Here is a 24983-nt window from a genome sequence, read left to right as displayed (position 1 = left end):
TTTTATTTTTAATTTCATATCCAAACCCTATTTATTTATCTTCATTTTATTCGTTCTTTTTTGTTCACGAAAGTTCGCAATAAATAGAATTGTAGTACGAAATATGCGAAGTTTCGGACGAAATTTCGTTTTTCGTTGAATTAGAGTAGGGGGGCCTACCCCCTGGGCGTTTTCAAGGCCCGAGTGAATAGGTTGCTCCATAGTAGGCTGCATCATTGCTTACCTATCAACAGGTGATATAGTGCCCAAACACTCACTATAAAAGGACTGCCTCGTTGGTTGAGTGGTCGCAATTGCGACTGCCGAGCAAGGGGTCTCGAGTTCATTTCCCGTGTCGGGCAAAGTATTAATGAAAATTTCTCAGTAGTAGCACGGAATCTAAAAATGTGTCCGGTATATGACAATAGGCTCACCACCTGGGACTTATAAAACAATTTGGTGAAAAGTCTAACTTTTGATTACGTGCGTAATATGCACCTCTGGCTTCGTGGATAAAAGGCGTGACGTTGCATATAAAGCAATTCAATTGGCAATAATACTTAGTACCCAACAGTCCAGAAACTCAGTAATTACATCTGCAAAAACTCAGCTAACAAACCCACACAGTATATGCAGATTAACCCATTGACCTGAACAAAAACCAGGAATTCAAAGCAATAAACATGCATTGTGGTGATCTGATCTTATTCATGTATCCACAGAATGAGTCCGTGTTACTGGGCGCGGGCGATGACCGGGCTCAGTCAGGAATCCATGCATCTCTATCATTACGATATGCTTCAACGATTTTATGGCTACACTATTTATACTATGGCTCTTCATTCCAGACTTAGGGCTAGTCTCGATAATCGTCTGTAGATTTGCTTACTAGCTTAATAGCAGACTAGTACTAAATATAAATAGTAGGAGTTCCTTAGTACATGAAATCGGTTAAAAATGGATTTTTGGCATCCCGACTAATGCAAAAATAAAGGTTTTATTAACTATTTACGTTTTATGGTTTACGTATTTCATCTTAGGTTATTATTTTTTCCTATCCCTTTGACTGGATATTGGTGTTACTTTCTTCTGCTTCTCACATACTTGAACCAACGAAACAATGTAACTAAGAGTTGTATTGTAAACCTGATTGAAAAAGAGTAACCTATGTAGTTTCTTACTTGTTCTTCTTAATAGGAATCTACATTTTGGTACGAGCAAATAGCTTCTCTAGAGGACTGACCGACATACAGATTTTAGTATTTTTTAATATTGTAACATTTACTTTAGCGTTCAAAAGTGCTTTCCCGGTCTATTTGAAATTAATAATTTTGGCTTTGACTTTGATATAAAGTCGGTTAAAAATGGATTGTTGGCATCCCGACTAATCCAAAAATAAAGTTTGTTTCTTTATTAACTATCTACGTTTTATGTTCTGTGTACATACTTCATCATTCTCTTTGAGCAGTCTACATGCAACGTGTGGGCAATAAGTGGGGATTTACCCCGATATATTATCGGTATTGTTGTTACCGACAATTGTTGGTTACTCAACCGAAATTTTATTTACATTGGATACACTCCAAGAATGCATATAATGACTGCATTGTGAGAAAAGATCAGAAGAATGAAAACTAATTTTTGCCTTGACGCCTAACACGCTGAAATCCCGCCTGCACTAGCTACATGACCTTTGGGGCCACGGTTGCATAGATTGGGGACTCTAGGTATCCACCCAGTGACTTCAGGGAAGACGGTAGCACAGTGGTTATGTGCTGCCGGCAGCTTGCATAGCGAGGCTCAAAGGAGATTCACGTCTTCCAAGGATGTGCTGTACAGGTTTTGCTCCGGAGCAGGTCTAATTGAAGACCCGATGCCCCTTACATGTGCTGAGGATGGCCACCAGGGTGGTTTTAGTGAGGTAAACATTCCCTAGTCTTTTATCCCCAGAAAGCTAGGCGCCTTTCGAAGGTTGCCCCCCGTCATCCAAAAAACAAAGTCAGGATCGTAGTAGGTAACTAGTTTCTTCAGAAAACATTTCATCAGTAACACATGTATGTGCTGTATGTATATGATTCATTCTTAGCCCCAATAGGCCATCTGATATCAGTTACCGGCTACATATGAAACTATGCAAAACCAATATAAATTGATCTTTGAATGTGCTTAAACACCATATAAAGCGAGACCATGGTAAACTGGTGAGCAAAGCAACTAGCACACTTCCAAGAACCACGCTTCCGTTCCAACGAAACGAATTCTACACCATCGATTTTTAACCAAATACTTTTTTAGAATAAAAACGTTTCCTAGTAAAAAGATTAAGTTTTTTTTTTATATTAATATGGTTCTTCGTATTTAAGGCTCCGTAGTCTAAAAGTAAAAGGTATTTAATTACATATGTACGTTTTCATCAACCTGTTGTTAATGTTTGTTTGAACGTGCTAATCTCCAGAACTACTGATCCGATTTGAACCAAACCGAATGGGTGAAACCGCGTGGAAGCAGCTGGTCTATGTATAAAGTGACCCTTAACAGTACTTGTAAAGGGTTAGCGTTTTTAAGGGTGGAAAATCATTGGATGATTTTCCACACTTCTCCCGCCTTGGGCGAGGTGAGAGGGAGTTTAAGACTCTTATTGTCTAATAACCACCCCGTTCCTACTCCTGCTTTTTCAGCCGGAGCCCCGGTAACATGCTAAGTAGTCCGCAGCTTGTAAGGGGTAAACTTACGGTTACGGTTTAGTTGTACGGAACCCTACGTTGCGTAAAACCCGAGGACGCACTCGGCCCAGTTTTTTTTTTTGAGAATTATTCACAAAGTACTATTACAATAATAAATATTTTTTGCGAATGATTCACCGTTCACTGTTAAAGGTACTTTTTAACAGTACCGTCGCAATTTTTTGTCATATGTTTTTGCACAGTATTACAAAAAATCCCGTTAGTATTCCATGGTAAGCTAAATTGAAACTTCTTTGCGGTTTTTTTTTTACGTATTTTGTCCCTAAATGTATTTATGTTGGTAACTTATCATATTATGCAACGCCACGCCTTTTATCTCCGAATGGGTAGGGAGATTATGCACATTACGGCACGTAATGCCGCTATACAATCTACATCAACTTTTGACCATTTCGACACCAGCAATTTATATTACGCTAACTCGAAATTTGGAAAAAACTTTTTTATGCCAAGTTGCTTAAAATGTGTGTTTACATGCGTCATAAAGAAATTGAGAAGAAATATGCAAAAATAAGAAAGTTACAAATCTTATAAAACGCTAAGTAAAGGTACTTTTTGAAATCACTCCATTTATATTACGCCAACTATTATTAGCGGAGTGTGCGCAAGGATCACTTTGGTCAAAGTCCGTGCAACACTGCAGTAACTCATATTAGCGTAGTTTAGTGCGTTCGTGTGTATACTTGTTCGTTTGTAAAATGAACGTTAGCGACTTTTACATAGTAAATATTTATGTGTTAACGTATTAATTAGTTTATTAATGGTACGTTGACTATTCTTTTGTAAGAAGTGCATGTTCTTTATAAAATATTGGCATATGCACCAGATGATTGATCATGCACTACGACGTCCCGTATACACTACGCTAACATAAGTTAGACGTGTATAAGATGTAACCTATTTTTGATGAATTACGTTTATATAAGGCTAACCCGCTAAATCAAAAAATAGAAATAATTAAGGAAATATAAATATGACTTTACAATGAATAAATTAAATATTAAGCATACCAAATTTCAAAAAAGTATCTTAATTAATGTAAAAGTTATCACGTTTTTCCCTTTAAACGCCTCTACAGTAAAGTACGCTTTTTGAGTTAGCGCAGTATAAATTGCTGGTGTCGATTTGTGTTATAAGTCTCATGTAATAGGGGGTGAGCTTATTGCTATACACTGGACACAATTCCAGACCCCTTGTCCGAAAAAAATATGTATAACATTAATATGAGCCTCTAGCATGGCTTGAAACTAGCCGACTCGTCGTCAAACAGTTACGTGAGTAAGCCGATAACATAATAATTAATTTAGTATGTCTCACGAAAGTTACAATAAAAATACAATTTTACAATAAAAAAATTACGTGAATTCATCTCGTACCGTAGTAAATATTTATAAAAACAGCTGCGCACGAAATACCTCGCGCAATGTAAATGCATCGCGAGTAATGAGTGAACAATTTGCGTAGATAAGTAGGTATATTTTTTCGTATCGTAAAAACGGTGACAAGAATATAAATGTTTTTAAGCGTTATATTCAGTTTACGTTGTGGTTTAAGATGCCTGATCGGCCTGCTTCTCATGCATGAAGGTGCAGGTTTTAAACCTACCAATGGCACATACCAATGTGACTTTTTCCGAATTACCTATATGTACTTTCTAAGCATATTTAATCGTGATTGTAAGGAAACTTGGGCTTGTAATTTCTAATTATAAGTATGAAATCGCCAACCCGCATTGAGCAAACGCAGTGATTAATGCTCAAACCTTCTCCGTGTGAGAAGCCTTGTGTCAGCATTGGCCACTTATAGGCTGTGAATGTGTGACTGTGATTCAGCATTAGTAGTCACAATTATACAGATAGACAATAATGTTTTAGAATGCATACTAAGTTACTCACTAATGGCAATGCATTTTAAAACAATGACAGACATGAAACTATGTATTAAACAAACAATAAATAATATGTTCCGGTAAATTACGGAGTTATATCGTCTTCCAATGAAGGTTACTTTGCAATTAGCAACTATGTGGTAATTTGTAACAGAATATGTTATACAAATCGAGTAACCGATACTAGAGATATAATAACAAAAACAGCTATAAAATATTATGTCACGTTTTGTTTTTTGCTGGTATAATATTCAAGGTGGTTAATCCGGAAAAACGATGTGACATAACGAGTGTTGAATTTGATAGATGCTTTAATGAAAGGCAGAGGATGATCTGTGTTGTAATAATTACGCATCAGAAGGGATAGATTCAGAGCCGTATTATCCCAAAGACACATTAGGCAAACATGCCTAGAGCGGCGGCATGCTAAGCGCGGTTCTGCGAATGGCGTAAGTGGTGGTTTGGCGCATTGATCCTAAGTGGTTTAGGGCCCAAGAGTGCTGATACCTGTTCCAGAGTTAACAAGTTATCGGGCCTCAGCTTAAAGTAGGAGAAGGATCTGGGTGGTTTTAGCCAGTAAGAGTCTGACATTCCCTCTCACCTCACCCAAGGCGGGAAAATTCATTGGATGATTTCCCCCTTAAAAAATAGCTAACTGCAAGACATAGAAAATATTACGACATTAATGTTTACATTGTACATATTATATAGATAGGCCTACAAGTTTTATCAAAATACGGAAATTATTCATTATCTCGCGGTTATCTCATTGCAAACGAATGCAAACTGTTATCGAGAAATAGTGAGATAAAATACTATGTACTGGACAGTTAGTTATAGTATAAATTTTAACTACTTAGCTGGAAACAAGCACATCTTCCTTAAATTACTTATTACTCCTTTCTTTGTCGTCACTCTTTTCTGGTTTCTTTCTCTCGTTGTTTCAGTGGCGTGCGAATCAGTTGTATGAGTTTCTATACGAGACAAACTAAAATCCGTAGCACGCGATGCGTAAGATACGGGCCTCTGGGCGCGTACCTTAAACCCCACGTCATAACCTTTTGACATATTTTCCATCTACCGTTCGGTTTGCTAACGCACAGGTCCGGAAGTGGCGTCCAAACAAAAATTCAAAAATAGAATCATCAAATGTAATGTTTATGGTTTTGACATCTTTATGGCCAGATGTTATTTATTGATGTATTTGTTTATCATTTTAATAATAGGTTTATTGATCTGGAGCCATCTTTCTTCTGTTTGTATTCGTTCTAATTTATTTTACGTTCATTAGAATGCTATAAATATATTTCTTAGTTTCAATTTAATTATTTTTTTGTTAAGCACTACATATTCGGAATTCTATTAGTGATGTATTGAGCCTAATTGTCCCGCACAACAATTAACTTTGACGTTCAAAAGTGCGTTCCTGGTCTATTTGAAATAAATAATTTTCGAAATTTGACTTTGACTTTGATCTTTAAAAAAATCAAAAACTTTACACTCAAAACTTTTTCTTGCATTATGTGTTGTCTATGATTTGAACATGAATATAGTCTGTGGCGTTACGGCTCTATAATTTATGATAGTTTTGGCGCCACTATATTCAACTAATATTGAGACTATGCCAACTACTTTCACATTTAGCAATGGGCTTGCAAAAAAAAATCACTGTTACAACTCAGTTAGTTATGTCGTCTGCTTCGCGTCTCCAAATATAAATTGATTTACTGTCATGTGGTATATTGATGTGAAATATGCGCAGATGTTGTTAAACTTCTCGAAATAACGTAACTTTGCGTTATAATTTTGATTTACGGAACATATAGACACGAATCTTTTAGTTCTTATGAGAAAACTGATGTTCAGTCATGATTGAAATGCCTATATTATAATGTGAGATGATAATTATATTATTTGTGTGTAACTTTTTTTGGGGGAGAAACTCATCCAATTACTGCTCCCTCTTTGGGCGAGGCGAGAGGGAGTCCCAGACACTTACTGACAAAAATCCACCGGGATCCTACTCCTGCTTTTCAAGCTGGAGTCCCGGTAACCCGCTAGGTAGTCCGCAGCTCCGGATCAGGCATATGCCCTACTGGGCCCCATCTGATTTGTAACTATGTCATTATCATTATAATCTGCCTGACATCTAATAATGTACTTAGGTATGTCTTCTTCCAGTCTCACCTACCTGCTTGGCCTTTTTTTAACGTTGATAAGTCTGCGTTTGGCTACCAACCTTTGTATCTCCACTGCCAATCGCGAAAGGGCCCAAGGTACTTACCTTAGCTTTCTCCGCTATTATTCCGACCGACCAATTAAGTATCAAAAGCATATCTAAGTTAATTATTTTAATTAAACCTCCGCACCGTAGCGTGGTCTATTCAATGGAAACCGGTATTGTTGTATCTTTATAATATCTATATCTAACTAATACAGTAGGTAAGTAATGCATTACTGTATCAATCGCTCCACTTTCTAATTCTTGTATAGAACGTATTAAAACTATAAATCGCTTACTATCACATCAACAGCCTTTAAATGGCCACTGCTGACCAAAAGCCTCTTCACACGGAGAGGTTTGAGCATTAATCACCAGAATCAGAAGAATGTCCGAATTTATAAGCCCAGGTTTCTTCACGATATTTTCCTTCAGTCGTGTCTAAATAATTTTAGGAAACACATATAACTCGGAAAAAGTCACATCGGTACATTGCAGTTGGTAGGTTTCGGATCCGCACCGTCATGCATCAGAAGCGGAAACCTCCAGGCCACCACGGCATTACTTACTATGTTATAAGGATATTGTCAACATCATGATGCTCACTAGTTTTTGCTGTAATTTAGGTATGCTTTGGATATCAATCAAATCTTTAATCTACCATACATCTGACACCATTACCAGACTCCTTTCAATTCCGGAGCTGCAGACGACCTAGCGGGATACCAAAGCTCCGGCTCGAAGCAGGAGTCGAACAGAGTAGTGTTTAATCAGTTACAGTCTAACACTCCTTATCGCCTCAGCCAACGCGGGAGAAATTAACGGATGATATTTGCCCCTCAAAAAAAACCTTAGAATTATTCCACCAATATTGCCATAAACATTTTTTTTTTTTTGGCCTAATATTCAAACACGAGGTTTAACAGCTAAGTTAGCGATCACAAGCCCAGTAACACTACACAAATTCTTTAATGAATGTCACAGCTGTTCATACATCAATAGAATGAAACAAAACACCTGCGGATTGACAATGACCTTCACATAGCAGACAAATATTTATGTACAAAGCAACATCTCGTACACATTTGAAAAACTATTTCTGTAACTCGCAATCATGATAAATCTACTTCTTCTAAGGCCCGGTGTTCACCGGCGGAATAAATCAATTTAAAACATTTTTTTCTTAGTATGTTTGACGCGCCTCCGCTGGTCTGTACTGGGCCTAAGCTAACCATTCACCTTCGTTTTAAACACATGTGATTTTAATTGCACTAGCTTTCTACCTCCGGCTTCGTCTGTGTGGTATTCAGAAGATTTCTTCTAAATAGGTCTCAATTCTATAGGAATATTGGGATAAACTGTATCATATGTTACTCCCTGAAAACTAAGCTTTGTAATGGTAAAAGATTTTTTCAAATCGGTCCAGGTAGTTTCGAAGTTTATGCCATGCAAATAAATAAACACGCAAACAATCAAATCGCACTGTTGTACAAATAAAAACTCTACCACATCAAAAGTATACCAATCAATCAAAATTATTTAATACACTTTCAACCCTATTACCAAAGTATAAGGCTGAAAATCTATCAAAGAGATTAGACGGCTAGGATAGCATGATGTGCAGCCCGTACATTATAATGGCTCATTCATCATAGATGAACACATGTCCTGCCAAACACTTGAGAATCATTATCCTCTTATAATTAGAATGTCGGTTTAGATTACTCAATTTGATTGTCTGGTCTTAGTTTTATCTTTGGGTAGGAAAAACTACCTATTACTACAAATTGTATGTTATATTTTTATGATAACTATCGTGAGACATACTAAATTAACTAAAAATCACGATTTACTCACGTAAATTAATGGAGAAAATCTCTACTAGTTTTGAATATGCTGCCCATGATGAAGAGCCCCTCTGTGACTCAAAACTAGTAGAGTTTTTCTCCATTTATTTACGTGAATAAACTGTGATTTTAGTAAATTTTTATGTTACATAAGTTCCGTTTTTCAAAAACTAATCGTACCAAAAATACGAAAGTGGCTGGGGGAGTCGGGATATAATTTACCTAACCTACTAGCTAGTGCCAGCGGCTTCGCTCTATACACTTATGGCCGAATGTGTGTCAATAGGCTTACCTTATTTCATGTGACCCATAAGTGACTGAAAAGAATTTATGGATTTTACATTAATTTACTAAAATGCGATATTACCCACAAATATTCTCATAACAATTTAAAATTGCAAACTAAAAACTTCCTTATACACAAATTATCTATGGTAAAAGAAAACACAGCTAATCTATGGTCATAAATCTGACGTCATAGGCGATTACAAATGGTTTGGAACGCGCGTGAATGTTTTAACATGACATTGAATTTTATGGTTGAATAACTCAGGATTCGGAACACGTAATAATATGTTTACATAGGTACATAATTAAATGGACAACTCAACTAATATTATCAGCTTAATGCTAAATTAACTTTGATATTTTTTATTTGTTTGTCACCTTAGTCACACAAACCCGGCAAACTCCGTTTCGCCAATGATAATTTTCCCTGTTTTCCTGCTTTTCGCTTGATTTTTCTAGAATTTTCTTTGTTATAAACCTCACGGAGCCCGAGACCTTTCCAACGAATGCAAAATGCGTGCGTTCAGGAGGTATAGCGAACTTATTTTAGGAAGGAAAACCGGACCTATTTTTATATTTTTGACAAAATAGTAAGGAGTCAATTTATTAAAGTGACAGTTCATGTCAGCTTGACATTCTAGCGTCTGTTATCTATGACCAAAATGTGCTCTATTCACAAATTAACAGTAAAACACGATTACAAACTGGATTTCAAATCATCATTCATGTCTATGCTACAAACGACAAATGAATGGCTTCAACAATGTTGTGACATTTCCATTGAATAATATTAACTTTGACACCGTGTTTTATATCATTTTGATTGGTTGAGCTTGTTAAGTCATAAATTTATTTTATGTCATGAATGTTTTAATTTTCAAATTGAAGACAACAACGGTTCTTTTTTTTCACTTTTATTATTTTTGTCTGCGATTTCTTTCGAGTGCAATTTATAAATGTACAATAGTATAATGTACAGAAATCAATTAATTAATATTTTTTTCTTTATTTTAGTTTAAGTTGTAGTAATTTACACATATTTAAAAATTGTAGCAATTAAATTAATAATTAGACTAGAGAAATAGATTTAGTTTTAAGGCTTAAATATCGCATTGGAAAATCCTTGCATAATTTTTACAGATAAAACATTTAAAAAATTCTCCTAATTTTTCAGCCATACTCCATTCAAACAATGAAAGTTAAAAAATAAAAACATCACAGATAAAAAAGCAGCATTTACGTTACATTACAATCGCGCGGGAATTTTAAATTTGGAACGCTGATTTTGTTTACATTCTGTGTAGCAACAAGAATGTAAATGTTCTTGAATTGGTTATGGTAATATTATTACGTACGAATATATTGGTACGTACCGTTTTCATTGTCATATTATTTTGTTGCGAGTGTGTGTTTCTATCAAGCAAGTTGTTTTACACAAATTATTATGTTTCCACAATTTGTTTAGTGAATTTGGTGATCATTAGTTATTTTGGTAACTTTATATTGTTTTATTTTAATTCGAAAAAGCAGTCGGAAAAAGTGTTACGTATGTTTTCTCTTACATTCATTTATTTATTTAATTTTGTGATACTTGTTTAGTATATTTTTAAATATAATGTAATTCGAAAAAACATTTGATAATATAAAAAGCAGTTAGCCCACCAGTAACAGGAGAAATCCAAGCTACCGGCAGTCTGCGGCACGTCGCGTTACGCGCGCGCCTCAAATTCAGACCACCACAAATGGGGCCCAGTAGGGCTAATGCCTGATCCGGTGTTGCGGACTACCTAACGGGTTTACCGGGGCTCTGGTTCGAAAAGCAGGAGTAGGAACGGGGTGGTTTTTAGTCAGTAAGAGTCTGATACTCCCTCTGCCTTCGCCCAGGGTGAGAGAAGTTATTTTATGACTTCCCCCTCAAAAAAAAAAAAATACCTATTAGATTTTTTTCATGTAGTATTCTGAAAATGACCTTGAAATGTATCTAAATAAAGAAATGGTATTATCATTGTTTGCCTGTACCCACCGTTCATTATATTCATGGTATTTCGTCATCCCAGCCTTGGTAGAGGCGATGGAATTTCAAATAGCAACATAATTCATGTCTGTTTCATATTTATTTGTTAAGGCACATGCCGGCGGCTGTTACTAGATACTTTTTGTCATCGTAAACTTATTGAGATTGGCGTTTACGATCATTAACATTTCTGTTAAATACCGCTAACCTATAGGTGAATATTTAGAAGAACAACAACGTCACGCCTTTTATCCTCGAAGTGGTAGGTAGAGGTGCACATTACGGCACGTAATGCCGCTATACAATGTACACCCACTTTTCACCATTTATGTTATACGTCCCATGTAATAGGGGGTGAGCTTATTGCCATATTTACTGGGCACAATTCCAGACTCCGTGCTGCTACTGAGATTTTTTTCGAAAAACCGAAATAAGCCTAGCAATACTTTGCCCGACCCGGGAATCGAATCCGAGATCCCTTGTCCGGTAGCCGCACTGGCAAACTCTCGACCAATGGAGTAGTCAGTAAATATTTATAGTCACAAATATCCGAATATAAGTGTCTATGTACAAGATAACCAAACGTTTTGGAATGAGTCACCTTTGGATTTAGTAGTCTGTGTTCTTTCAAGTTTACGGACCATTAATAAATGCGGTAATTACGGTGTAATTTGGCTTCTGTGAAACAATAATATATCTACAGGCCTATTTGGTGTAGGTACTGCTATAACCACACCTATTATTTAGATATAATATTATGATTTTGTAATGTTTTTGATTTCCTATTACCCCAAAAAAGTTAGTTTAAAAACAATACAAAAAAAAACAAGTATTAGAATTAGAAACGGAAAAAGAAAATTATGTTTTTCGCACCAAATTTTATAAATCGAACATTAAATAGTTCGCCATGGAAAACTGCTCTACTAACTAACAAAGAATTGTATGACGTAAGAGGAACAGACTAAAATCGGTTGAGATAGATACAATCACAGAGTAACTATCTCTCGAGGCAAACATGTGTAGATTATGCAGTAGAGCAACACTGAACTACATGTAACCTAACACGAACAGGGTCACAGGCCACTGTTACAAGTGTACATACAACAGTTACCCCCCTTTCTGAACTTCTCTAGATTTTGAACCTTACAATTTTAGTAGTAAAGTTGAAAATTAACCAAATTATTTCAAACTTTTGGGACAGCTCATGTCGCGCCCTATTCCTACTTCTAAGTAGAGCTGTTTTCTTTACATAATTATTATCCTAAACTAAATATTTCCGTAGTGTTATCTCTTTTGTTTTTTATGCAGTTACTGCAGATCCAGACAATTTTCAACTTTATTACATACAGTTAAGACTGAAATTCTAAAAAATATTATTATCCGAATGTAATAGGTTATTTGATACGACCTATTGTTATCGAAAAAGTTACGTTATTCTAATCTCATTGAAAAAATTAAATGTAGAAACATTTTTTTATGTGTTCTGTTATGATGACATCATCATTAATTAGAGTATTTTGAAAATATATCAAGATTAAGCATTTTTATAATGCCTTTATACATTCGTATGTTTACTTAGGAACGATACGTGATACAGACATCGAATTGAAAACATACCTAAGTTATACATAAACAGCAATACATAGTATAAAAACAAAGTTCGCCTTTTCTGTCTCTATGTCCCTTTGTATGCTTAAATCTTGAAAACTACGCAACGGATTTTGATGCGGCTTTTTAGGGTTCCGTAGCCAAATGGCAAAAAAACCGGCCAAGTGCGAGTCGGACTCGACACGTATCAATTTTAGTTTCTTTTCTAAACGAGCTAAAGTAGTTTACTAACAATAGTAACCATGACCTAGCCAGTATTTCGAACCTTGGACACATCACACATTACAATACAACCACAGATAATATTGACATAACACGCTAATTAAAGACAAAAACACATAACACTCCTTTTCTGGAACTGTCGAGTAAAACATCTAGAACTTGGTAATTAAATGCACTTTTTTGGTAATATCCAATCAACTGTTTAATTTACCAGTTCATTGACTTATAAGGAACTGATATTTTAATCAGTGTTCAAAAACTTCCGCTTGTATTTTTTTCTGGTATAAGCCGGTAAACGAGCAGACGGATCACTTGATGGTAAGCAATCGCCGTCGTCCATGGACACCCAAGACATCGGAGGCGTTATAAGTGCGTTGTCGGCCTTTTGGAGGTTAGGAATTTAAGGGTTGTTGGGGAATCGGGGATTGAAAAACTGGGAAGGGGGTAACAGAAATGAAAAAAACACAATGAAACAACGCTCACACAATGAAACACAACGTAAGCGTTATTTCACGTTGGTTTTCTGTAAGGCCGTAATTAAGTCTTTGACTGCCAATAGAAAACCGTTGAAGGCAAATCCTCCGCTAACGTCGGTCACCGGTGACCACCACGGCGTTCAATGTGTTAAATTAGTATTACGAACATTACCTGTTTTAAATCTAGAAGCCTAGAAGTATTAAAAAAATATTTGCAGCGTGAGATAGGCAAACGCATTATTAAAAGTAACAATCACTTTACGTCATTTCAATTTTAAATTTAGAACAAATTTTAAATAAAGAAGTTTCATACATCCCGTTACTAAAAAAAAAGTTGTTCTCATAATCTCTGTCTATGTTAGTCTGAAAAAAAAACGACACACCCAGAGTTATGAATACTAAAATTCCGGGGAGTGACGTCACGGCCTTGAGTCGAGACATTGGCAGTAATGTCGTAATATCTCTATACTAGCTCCTACCCGCGGCGCCGCCCGAGAAAGTAGACATAACAACTCTAGTTAGAAAGTATCAATATTGTCTCTGGTTTAAGTGACAGTTAAGGTTTTATTACTGTTTGTTTGTATTTGTTTATGGTAGGAGCAACGCAAATAGGTATTAAATAATCTCTAAAATGCATAAATAGATTTAAGGAACAGAGAGTAAAGTTTTCTAAGAAAAGGAGGATCCTCCGACCAGGCGAGGTGATCATGCCTGGCGGGCTTTCTGCCCAAATTCGTTGGGATTTTCAATTCATATTTATTCGCATGTAAACTTCATATATGCGATGTAGGATTTTATGACGTCATCCGTTGATTTGCTCGTCGATTGTCTATGTGCGACTTCTGTCATCTGTCACTTGTCATGTGTCGCCACATAGATAGTCTATTTAACTTACGACTTTGTCCATTTGGGGTAGACAGAAACTATAGAATGCCACCTATGAACCTTCCATACTTCTTTAGCTTCCATCACATTCATGTATCTGATCGACGAAGCAAAATTTTTTAATTAAATAAGCTGGTAAACGAGCAGGCGAGTCACCTGATGATAAGCAATCGCCGCCGCCAATAGACACTTGAAACACCAGAGGCGTTACAAATGCGATGCCGGTCTTTTGAGGATTAGGAATTTAAGGGTTGTTGGGGAATTTGGAATTGGGGGTGATTCTGGACCTCTAGTAACCTCACTCACTCAACGAAATTAACACAACACAAGTGTTGTTTCACATCACATATAGTCAGTCAACCTTAAATAAAAAGAAGTGCACAGATAAAAATAAATAATCTATACTTACAAACTACCATGCTCATTTCAAAATATAATTTTGATAAAAAAAAATTGTTTGCGTTTCCGCCTAACATCATGTCGCGTCGCCATTGGATACTTTACGAGCGAATTAACAAAAAACATGCATCAAACAGACACATCTAATTACGAAACATTAAAAGACTAACGCAGCCATTAATATTATATTTACAAGGTCAATGTATTCGGAAATGAATCGCAGAAAAAAATACCAATATTTTTCGCACTAAACTGTGAAAAAACCGAAGTTCATTTGCACAGCACTCGCTATACGCTAGCGAGTGTTAATAGATTTTTCCGCGTTCATAGAAAATCTGGGAAAACACATCCTGTTTTTTGCATCCCGGGTTTTTCCGCGACTCTTTAATTCTATTTCATGCGTGAACGACGTTACGTACTAAAGCTAGAATTTTAAAAATATCAAACACGTTTTCTAAAAATAATAACCGATAGTATTTATAGAAAGTCTTGAAACGTATTTTTAGGTTATCTAGACTATCGCTGCCTCGTTGGTCGAGTGGTCGCTAGTGCGACTCGGCATTCACCCGGCGACACGGGGTCTCGGGATCCCTGAGTCGGGCAAAGTATTACTGGGCTTTTGTTGGTTTTTCGAAAACTTCTCAGTAGTAGCACGGTTTATCGTATTGTGCCCAGTATACGGCAATAGACTCACCCCCTATTACATGTGACTTATAACATAAATGGTGGAAAGTAGATGTACATTGTACAGTGGCATTACGTCCCGTAATGTACACCTCTGCCTACCCCTTCGGGGATAAAAAGGCTTGACAATATCACTATCACTTTAGCAGTCCGGTTTACCAATGTCATTGTCATAATTATCAAGTTTTTTTTTATACGCAATCTGCATTTTAAGATGCTTTGAACATGGTCTTGATCTTTGACCCACTGTGCGGGTAAAACCACCGGAATATTGTGCAGAATACAGTTACATTATTTACAAACGTTTTGTGAATTTTTAAATCTCTTTTTAGGATTCCGTAATCGAACGGTGAACTGTGACTCTAAGCTATAACTATCTGCGGACTGACTAGTGGGTTTACCAGGGCTCCGGCTCGAAAAGCAGGAGTAGGAACGGGGTGGATTTTAGTCAGTAAGAGTCTGACACGCCCTCTCGCCTCGCTCAAGGCGGGAGAAGCTATTTGATGATTTTTTCTGTTTCTTATTTATTGATGTAGGCAGCAATTAAGGAGAAATAAAAATAACTAATATCTGTTTTTATTTCTTTCCAGGTACAAATGATCATATTGGATGCAACACAAGTCGGGCGCGGAGGACATAAGAAAACAATTCAATCAAACCTCAAGTATCGACATTCCGATCTATCGATATTTTAAATTACTTCAATTAATAATTTCCCAATCGATTGTATCGTATTCATAACAGGAATTAATTAGATGCAATTGTCTTTTTGAGAGTAACATATCGAATCGATTTATAACGATTAATCGGAAAAAGTAATCTATTGTTTGTCAAACATACTTATTTGAAGCGATTAATTCGATTATAGGCACAGTGATATTCCAATCAGGAATTTGCTCGATAAATAGGTCATGATCTATATGTATGCCAAATTTTATCAAAATCGGTGCAGCAGTTTTTGAGAGTGTAAGTAACAGACATGATAGTTATAAGTTAGGTTGTATAGAACTGACTGACTATGAAAGGTAGTGGATAGTTTTGAAGGATTATTCACATTATTAAAGTGTTGTGATAGTTGTAAAAACGTGGCCTTACCAGTGGATCGTAGACCATAAACTGGTATATTTTAGAAATACATAGATCACTATTTTTTATAAAAAAATTAAATCAGACGACCGCTTTGGTGTAACGGCCTCTACTGAAGAGATTTACAAAATTAATTTTATAGTAGGTAAATCCAGCTATTCTAATCTGAATTTGTGTAATAGATTTTCAATCATATTTGTTTTACAATTAAGTACAAAGTAGCTTGTAATTGATAGTCTTCTAAAGAGATATACAAAACATATTCTCATCTAAATTCATCTAATAGATTTGCAATCTTAATTTTTTTACATTTAAGTTTAAATTTGCTTGTAATTGATAGTCTTCTAAAGTGAAGTCTATCTGCAGTGCTATAATAAATTCGACGTTATACATATCAGAGTACCAATAACTAACAGATATTAAAATAGGATTTGAAACCCTTTGAGTACAAAAAGACGAAATGTACTATCGACAAATTTCAAGCTTGACCAGGTCCAAAAAAATTATAATAGTGGAATATTTTAAAAGATGAGATTATAAATAATTATGTTAAAACACAAAACGAATTAATATTGTCAAAGGTGAATTTTATTCTTAAACGGATTTATACCGCAGCGATATTTTAATATTTTACTAATATATCAAGACGTTTGCAAAACAATCTTATTCAAATTAATGTATGAATCACGCATATATAAAAGAAACTAACTGTATATAGAAATTGTATATGTACAAAAAAGATCAAGGTCACTACTACACAAGTCAATAACCTTTTAATTGCAAAAAATAGCTCAAATTCCAATGTAATAAAGCCTAATTCCGTTGATGAAGCGCTGGGAGAATTAACTATTAGAGGCATCAAATTCCTAGATAAATTGGATTTTTTCGGCTTAAAAATGCTCAAGTAAAAAATAATGTCTTGTGCCTAAAAAACCGGACTGTAGTCCAGTATATGCACATGCATGCATATATGTATAGGTATTTTTGAAGATTTTTAAACTTCCCTGCCTAAACACTATGGCCAAAGGCTCTCGTGGTAATCAAAACCAAACTAAAATTTATATAAATAATTAATTTTATCCTTTAAGCGCCTAGTTAAATATCAATTAACCGTGCCCCTAGCAGGCGGCTAAAAATCGAAAAAAAATATATCTATATTAAATAAAGAGGAGAATATAATACGAAAAAATCTTGCATGTTCTCTGTCGCTGCGATACGACATGAGCGGCAGAGACACGGAAATATGTTAATCAAAATTAATATATTTTGTCTTTTGCAGGCGGTTAATGGGTTGAAGGCACAAACATATATAAACTTTTGTTCAATTTCTCGTGCCTTTGAACACGGTACAGAAACCTTGAACTGTATATTCATAAATTTTAATGAACACCTAAAGTAAGGCCATAAATATATTTGTATATCTCGTTATTGTTATTGTTATTGCCGGTAGTTTAATTATTACTTACAAACAATAGCATAATATGTAATCTTGACCTTGAAAATTATGTTTAGGGATCAAGAAATTATAGCAAACCCTCTTATGTATAGAGGCCGATAGTTCAGCTGTGGACTGTCACGGCTAATGTTGTAAATAATATACTTTATGTGATCGAATACAGGAAACTTAATCATAATTAGCTCTAGAAAAGTAAATACTACAAATAAGACCATTGTTTTGTAAATTTGTTTGCAATGCCAAGCGATTTATGTGATACTAGTCATAGGTTCATTGTTAATATCTGTATTGTTTGTTATCACCAATAAACATTATTTTTACTGAAAACATTCGTTTTATTCATCAACAACTTATCATTAGAGACTATTTCCATAAATATATGTTGTTAACAATGTTACTTTTAACATACAACGTTCGAAATATTATGACAAGTTTCGTAAAAAAATGTACTTGACATAAATAAACATCGGTCACTGATTCGAGTTATTTCATAAATTATACAAGACTCAACAAGCAGGTAACTATACAATACATTTTTAATTCCAATGAAAATAAATCTAATGTTAATTTTCATCTTATTTGTTTACATAATACAGGAAAGCATGAGAGTCAATTCTCATTGGTACATATACAAAAGAACATAACTTTCAGACAGCACAGTCTAATCTAGGCGAATACTTTCACCAAAGTTCACGAAATGTCAATACGTCTAAACTGCACATTCCCTCTGCATGCTGTATGTCCAACACAGACGTCCTACTTTCAGAGTTTATTTACAAATAAAACATCGCGAATGCAAACCGCGATCAAATCATTCGCAGAAGAGATTCTCGACACATCATATACATCAAGACTTAGAACGCCAATACTCGGTATTCAAATCACAGACGGCGACGAGTAAATACCAGCGTACAAAATAAAATCTGTCACTTTGTCTACTATCACATACGCGAATGGTTTATTAGCTAAGAATTCTACAGCCGAGCCATTATTCCTGACTAGGGAGTTGGCTGACGCCGTCACACCCTTCTCATTAACTTCTATGTCAGTTATCTGTGTCATCAGAGACGCGTACAACTTAAATTTGCTGATTCCTTTAAACTCGGCCGAGTTAGGATCAAATATCCTTCTGACACCCATATCGTAAACGAGTTCGGGCAAGTTTTCGACCTCCGAGCGCTGCTTGAACCTCGGTATAGTGACATTAACTATCTGAGGCCCTTGTCTCTTGTACATGTTGAATATTGAGGTGAGCCTGGTCGACTGCAGACTATAGAATATGTCGCTGGCCCAAAGATCTTTCTGTGGCAGAAACACTAACATTGATATCCTACGACTCGCGCACGGTATCTCTAACACTGTGGCGCCTATGTGAGGGAAATCTACTATATTGAATTGTCCTACTTGATTCATCATACTCACTTCACCGATTTTATCTCCTTTACGCGAATAAAACGGCTGTACCCCGACACTGGTAAACGGAGACTTCCAATCACTTCTAAAGTAACTAGCATCACTCATGAGTAGCACTGTGGAGTTAAAGTCATCGTAGTACAAGATACGGTTGATCACTCCGTTGGTGCCGTCTTCGATCACCTGGTTCACTTCCCGCGCTGACTTCTCCGGCTCGTTGAAGGCGAGCAGCAACACTTTGATGCCGTACAGCTTCGTTATGTCCCGAATGTATTTTTTCTTAACCGCCATCAGTTTGTCTATGGCTATCACACTCTTCCTCTTCATTTCAAACCGTAAGTCAAAGTTGAGACGATTTAAAATTCCGCTCAGCTGCCTTTTGAAGCATCTGTTCTTGTGATGTCGGGTCAGTCGCCAGATCTCGTTGAGTGTGCGGCCGTCCGCGCCCTCAGCCAGCGCGGACAGCTGCAGCCAGGTGGACACGGGGGAGTACACGAAGTGGGCATCTGTTTCCTCGGTAACCCGCTGCAACATCCTCATCGAGAACTCGTAGGCCGGCCGCTTGAGCAGCAACAGAGCTGATCTCTTGCCACAATTATACTCGGACGCTAACACACCGTAAGCACACAAAATCACGAACGTAAAAAGTTTAACTTCCATTTTCGCGCGTAGTTCGTTTCGTTATCGAACAACTGTGTGGCGCGCGCACTGTCGGTTGAATGAGCCGCTGCGCGCTCGGCGCGTACCTCGTAACACAGTTATTTATAATGATAGCTCCACGTACCTCGAGGTACTCACTATATGCACATGAAGCTTTAAGTTTAAGGACTTAGGAATTCTGTTGTGAACAGGCTGTGCCCTCAGTCTGCAACAAGTTCGTAGTTACCGGGTCTAATGAGGTTGTATAGCCGGCAGCCCGGCAACCTAATTTATGCGTACGCGCGTATAACGGTAACTGTAGTATGCGATACAGTGGTCGCGACTCATTAAGATTTGGATAATGTTATCTCGATACATTCGTGCGTATCATGTACAGTAGTGGCATGGCCGGTCACTTGTAATAACAATTTTAAGAGACTGACCAGATATCCGCTGCAGTTTATTGAAAAAATATACGAGTATAATCTGCGCAGTATGTTGGTTGCCTAGTTTAATTTTTTATGTGGCACGGACAAAAGAGCAGACGCATCACTGAATAAGCAATCAGCGTCGTCCAGGGCCACCACTAACATCAAAGGATTTACAATCACCCCTAGTAAATCAATTTGAGCATAATAAGATTTAGTAAAGTACCACACACTTCTGTGCCTATAGGCAATCGTTGCTAACTAGAAATTGTAGTGAGGGCCATTACCAATGCTAATTTTGAGAAAATTAGTTCAAGGCACATACCATAGTTTACAATGAATCTAAGTTTACAGTGTGCCCACTTTGTCAGCTGAGATTTAGCAAATGCGTCTGTTGAGCAAATGGCCTCGACTTATTATCCAACTGTCTAGTTTTTCAAAGTAATTATAACGATAGGTTTCCCTTTTTTTTTTCATAAAAATGCAAGTTGGAAGCGGGTGACAGGAGGCAGCAGCGGACGATGTGTCGCTGCGACACTGCTAGTTTCCATGTATTTCTATGAAATTACCTCCGTAGTTAGCAACGCGTCGTCGAGCGGCAGACGCCAGTGTCTGCGGATCAGTAGTGCCGCTGTTATAATTCAAAATCGTGACTGCAGTTATGTTAACAAGTCATAACAACGTGTCGTGGTGATATGAAACGAAAACACGTCGTCCGCTTCCAATTTTTGCACTTGACTGCACGGTTGGTGCGGTGGCTGGGCAACTGGCTGCCGCGCAACGGGTAGCGGGTTCGATTCCCGCACGGAGCAACTCTTTGTGTGATCCACAAATTGTTGTTTCGGGTCTGGGTGTCATGTGTATGTGAACTTGTATGTTTGTAAACGCACCCACGACACAGGAGAAAATCCTAGTGTGGGGCAACGTTTTTTTAAAAAAAAAAAAAAAAAAAAAATTTGTACCTTAAACCTCACTCACGTAGAGGCACACAACACAAGCGTTATTTCACGTCGGTTTTCTGTGAGGCCGTGGTATCACTCCGGTTGGAGCGACCCATTCGTGCCGAAGTATATACAGTTCTGCAGGAGATCAAAACAAAACGTCATTTATACACTAACAATACAATACATTTTAACTTTTTAATTCGTTTGTTGATGTATTTTCAGCATCCGCCCACAATTATATGCTCACGCAGCTTGAAACTGTGGGAGCCGCCGCATCGACAACTCCTGTAGATGCTCCGTCGAGGAGCGAAACACACGTCGAGTGTTTTGTTGCATGTCTTGTGTGTCGCATTGTGTTACACCTCTGCTACGCGAGAGGGTGGTGCTGTATACCGCATGCAGAAAATACATCTACAAGCGGAATAAAAACTTAATTATTGAAAATTTATTGTATTGATAGTGTAGCAAAAATTTCCACATAATAACTCCTGACTCTATTCTATCTATACATATAATAAAATCGTAGAAAAGTGCTGTCTGTACATTGAAAATAAAAATAAAAAAAATAGCAGGGGTTATTGTTATGTCGATGTCGAACCCAAAAATGTAATTAACTTTTTTTTTGTCTGTTTGTCTGTTTGTCTGTTTGTCTGTTTGTCTGTTTGTCTGTTCGTCTGTGCGCGCTAATCTCAGAAACGGCTGATCCGAGTTGGATGCGGTTTTCACGAATATATTGTGGGATGCTTAAATTTACATTTAGTGTTTATTTCATGTCAATCGGTTCATAAATAAAAAAGTTATGTCAAATTAAAGAATCACGTCGAACACTATTCTATGCTTATTGGTATAAGCATCATTAATTTCCGCAACTATTTGACGGATTTGGTTGAAATTTGGTACAGATATAGTTTAGAACCTTAGAAAGGACATAGGATAGTTTTTATTTAAAAAATAAAAATAAACGTTAAATTTCGTTACATTCATTTGGTTGGGTATCGGCCGAGCGCTTCGGTACTGTTGTGGAAATAGTGTACTATAAGTCGTATGATTATTTGTCTGCAGTGGTCCTGCTGTTTCGTGTATTCTAAATTGGTTTCGTTGTATTTGTCTATTAAAAAGTTTATTTGTTGAGTTTTCCTGGTTTTCTGGTTAAATTATTTAACGTAGGTTTAGTTTGATATCGATTATTAGTAGTTACTGTAGTTAGTTTGTTTAATAAAATTGTAAGTCTATAATTTATAAATTAATTAGATTTAAGTCGTCTCTTATAAATTATTTAGTTTAAGATTGGTTATTATAGCATTGAGGATAGGTTGTAATATAATTTCTTTTTTAATTGTTATAAATTCGTAATTCGTAGCTTTCTTTAATTCTTTAGTTTTAAGTTAGTTTTCATCTTAAGTTCGGAAAGATTATATATAATATTTCTTTAGTTTAAGTCCGTTTTTAATCTATTTTTTCAATGCCCTAAGTGAGTATACATCTATTAAATTCAAACGCAGAGCTCATTATGTTGATTTTTGAGGAGTTCCCTAGAATATCTTCCACATCTCATTTTTGAAGAGATCCCGGGAAATCGGGAACTATGTGGTTAAAACCAAAAATTTGCCGGAAGTCACTATTCCACGCGAACGAAGTCGCGGGCTATAATAAATCTGTAGAAGGGTCAATTCTGCTCATTAAAAATATAGAAAAAATAAATAGCAGGGTGTTACTGGATCGATACCAAACCCAAATATGTGATTATAATTTTTTTGTCTGTCTGTCTATATATGTTCAGGCATCACGTGAAAACTAACGGTTTGATTTCGATGAAACTTGGTATAATTATGTCTTATTATCCTGGACATAAAATAGGTTACTTTTTATCCTGGAAAAATACGTAGAAAAAATCTTTATTTTTCAGTTTTATTCTGCTCAACAGCAGTAGCTCAATAGAGGGATCTCCTTAATTATTATGGGCCTCGCCGTATTTGGGTCCAATAGATATTTATAAGATGTCGTTGTCAGAGTTACTCAAAATGGAGAAATAAAACTTCCACGCGAAGACCGACATCCGCGCGGACGGAGTCGCGGGCAGAAGCTAGTACAATATAAAAACAGCTTTATTATGTTTAGCAAAATAATAAATTATTTTTCTCATACAACATGAATTTTCTCAATCTCAATAATCACATTAAATACAATATAAGCAGTAATAACGACGGATTTCCGTCCATTGATGTCATTTCTGATCTCATTCTCCATTCTATAATAATACCCAAAGGTCGTATACCGCTCTATATACTTTGAATTATAATGAAACAGCAGATCAAACTACACCAATCATTCAAAAACATTTTCAATTCTATTTCAAATGTAATAGGATTGAAACCTCTATAAAAGATAAACGGATTAGTGTAACTTCATATGCATCAGGCATCTGCATTACAAGAGCAATGCTGTGATGATCCGTGACGGACATTGAATGCATTTAAGCATTGTAAGTCACAACTATTCAAGCGTAAATATTAGCTATCGAAATGAAATCGATAGGTCAAAATCTGAAAAAAAAATCAATGATATATAATCAATTAAAACACCTTGTCTCCCAATTTTTTTATAATAACTTTTTTATGGATCACCTGATGGTAAGCAATCCCAGCTGCCCATGGACATTTGAAACACCAGAGGCGTTACAAACTTGTTGCCGGCCTTGTGGGTGTAAGGAATTTAAGGGTTGGGAAGGGAGGTAACTGGGCCAACTATTGTGAGACACAATAAATTCACCAAAAACAACTGCTTTCTTACGTGCATACTTAGATGTATTGAGAAAAGCTCTACTAGTTTCGAGTCACAGAGGGACTCTTCTTAATGAGCAGCGTGCGCGGCTGATGAAGGCGTTGCGCAGTGAGCCAGTAAGTACTTTTGTTTTTAGTTAATCCTGAATAAGGAAGAGGAGAAATCATAATTAAGGAAGTATAATTTTAATTTGCAGCTTCATTAATAAACATTATCAAATTAACATATTTATACCAATTTGCAAATATCAACGAAATTCTGAATGAAAATCGTAAACTTGTTTGCCAATCTCAAATAATAATTTCATTAAGCCAATCTATATTTTATTTTAATTTATTTAAAATACAATTTGCAACATTTACTACTTATGACGGAGTTGTGAGTAATAACAGCAATATGCTCTTTAATAATTCTGACACTATAAATAGTCTATAATATAAAAATAAGTCGGGTTTTCCTTCCTAACGCTAAAACTCCAGAACGCACGAACCGATTTCCACGGTTTTGCATTCGTTGGAAAGGTCTCGGGCTCCGTAAAGTTTATAGCATATAAGAAAGATCAGAAAAAAATTAGAGAAAAGCAGGAATACAGGGAAAATCATTGGTGACGAAACGGAGTTCTCCGGGTTTGCTAGTCTAAATATACAAATGTAAATAAATTCAACAACAAATAAAATGAACTTAAATATTTCATAGACATTAAGATTCAATTTCCTTTGTCAGACAACGTAACGGAATAAAAACGAATATTCGCGATTAAGCTGTGCACAGAATAATAAACCTTATGTTAAAACTGTAACGTTTAATTTGGAAACCAGCTCACTAGACCACCGGAAAAAAATCGTGCATTTTCTAAATTCCTGTACTTTCTCCTGCTGATACGAATTGAATGTTAAACAGTTCACATAAGGTTTATTATGCAATGTTTAATGTCGGAACTAATGTTCGATTGCATTTCGTTCCGCGTCAAGGTAAATTAGA

At 36.2% G+C, this 24983-nt stretch overlaps 3 protein-coding genes across 7 annotated transcripts in view; 1 reads left to right on the top strand and 2 right to left on the bottom strand.

The window, feature by feature from the left end:
- Positions 1 to 16128, top strand: part of LOC118279192 (uncharacterized) — a 63381-nt gene extending 47253 nt beyond the window's left edge. The window contains exon 16 of the mRNA XM_050698386.1: positions 15846 to 16128. The gene's annotated coding sequence lies outside the window, so the exon portion shown is untranslated. The remainder of the gene's footprint in view (positions 1 to 15845) is intronic.
- The window catches only part of LOC118279065 (uncharacterized), a 595270-nt gene that overhangs the window by 423072 nt on the left and 147215 nt on the right, over positions 1 to 24983 (bottom strand). Inside the window, exon 25 of one of the 5 annotated variants that reach the window (XR_007705940.1) lies at positions 21947 to 21956. The exons of the other annotated variants lie outside the window; for them this stretch is intronic. The gene's annotated coding sequence lies outside the window, so the exon portion shown is untranslated. Of the gene's footprint in view, positions 1 to 21946; positions 21957 to 24983 lie in introns of those variants that run through there. 5 annotated transcript variants of the gene reach the window in all.
- Positions 18109 to 20106, bottom strand: LOC118279194 (leukocyte elastase inhibitor-like). The gene has a single exon (XM_035598755.2). The coding sequence runs from the start codon at positions 19868 to 19870 to the stop codon at positions 18674 to 18676; it is 1197 nt and encodes a 398-aa protein (XP_035454648.1). The 5' UTR covers positions 19871 to 20106; the 3' UTR covers positions 18109 to 18673.

Source organism: Spodoptera frugiperda, chromosome 14, assembly GCF_023101765.2.
Source record: "Spodoptera frugiperda isolate SF20-4 chromosome 14, AGI-APGP_CSIRO_Sfru_2.0, whole genome shotgun sequence".
Lineage (NCBI taxonomy): Eukaryota > Metazoa > Arthropoda > Insecta > Lepidoptera > Noctuidae > Spodoptera > Spodoptera frugiperda.
This window is presented reverse-complemented; position numbering and strand designations above follow the sequence as displayed.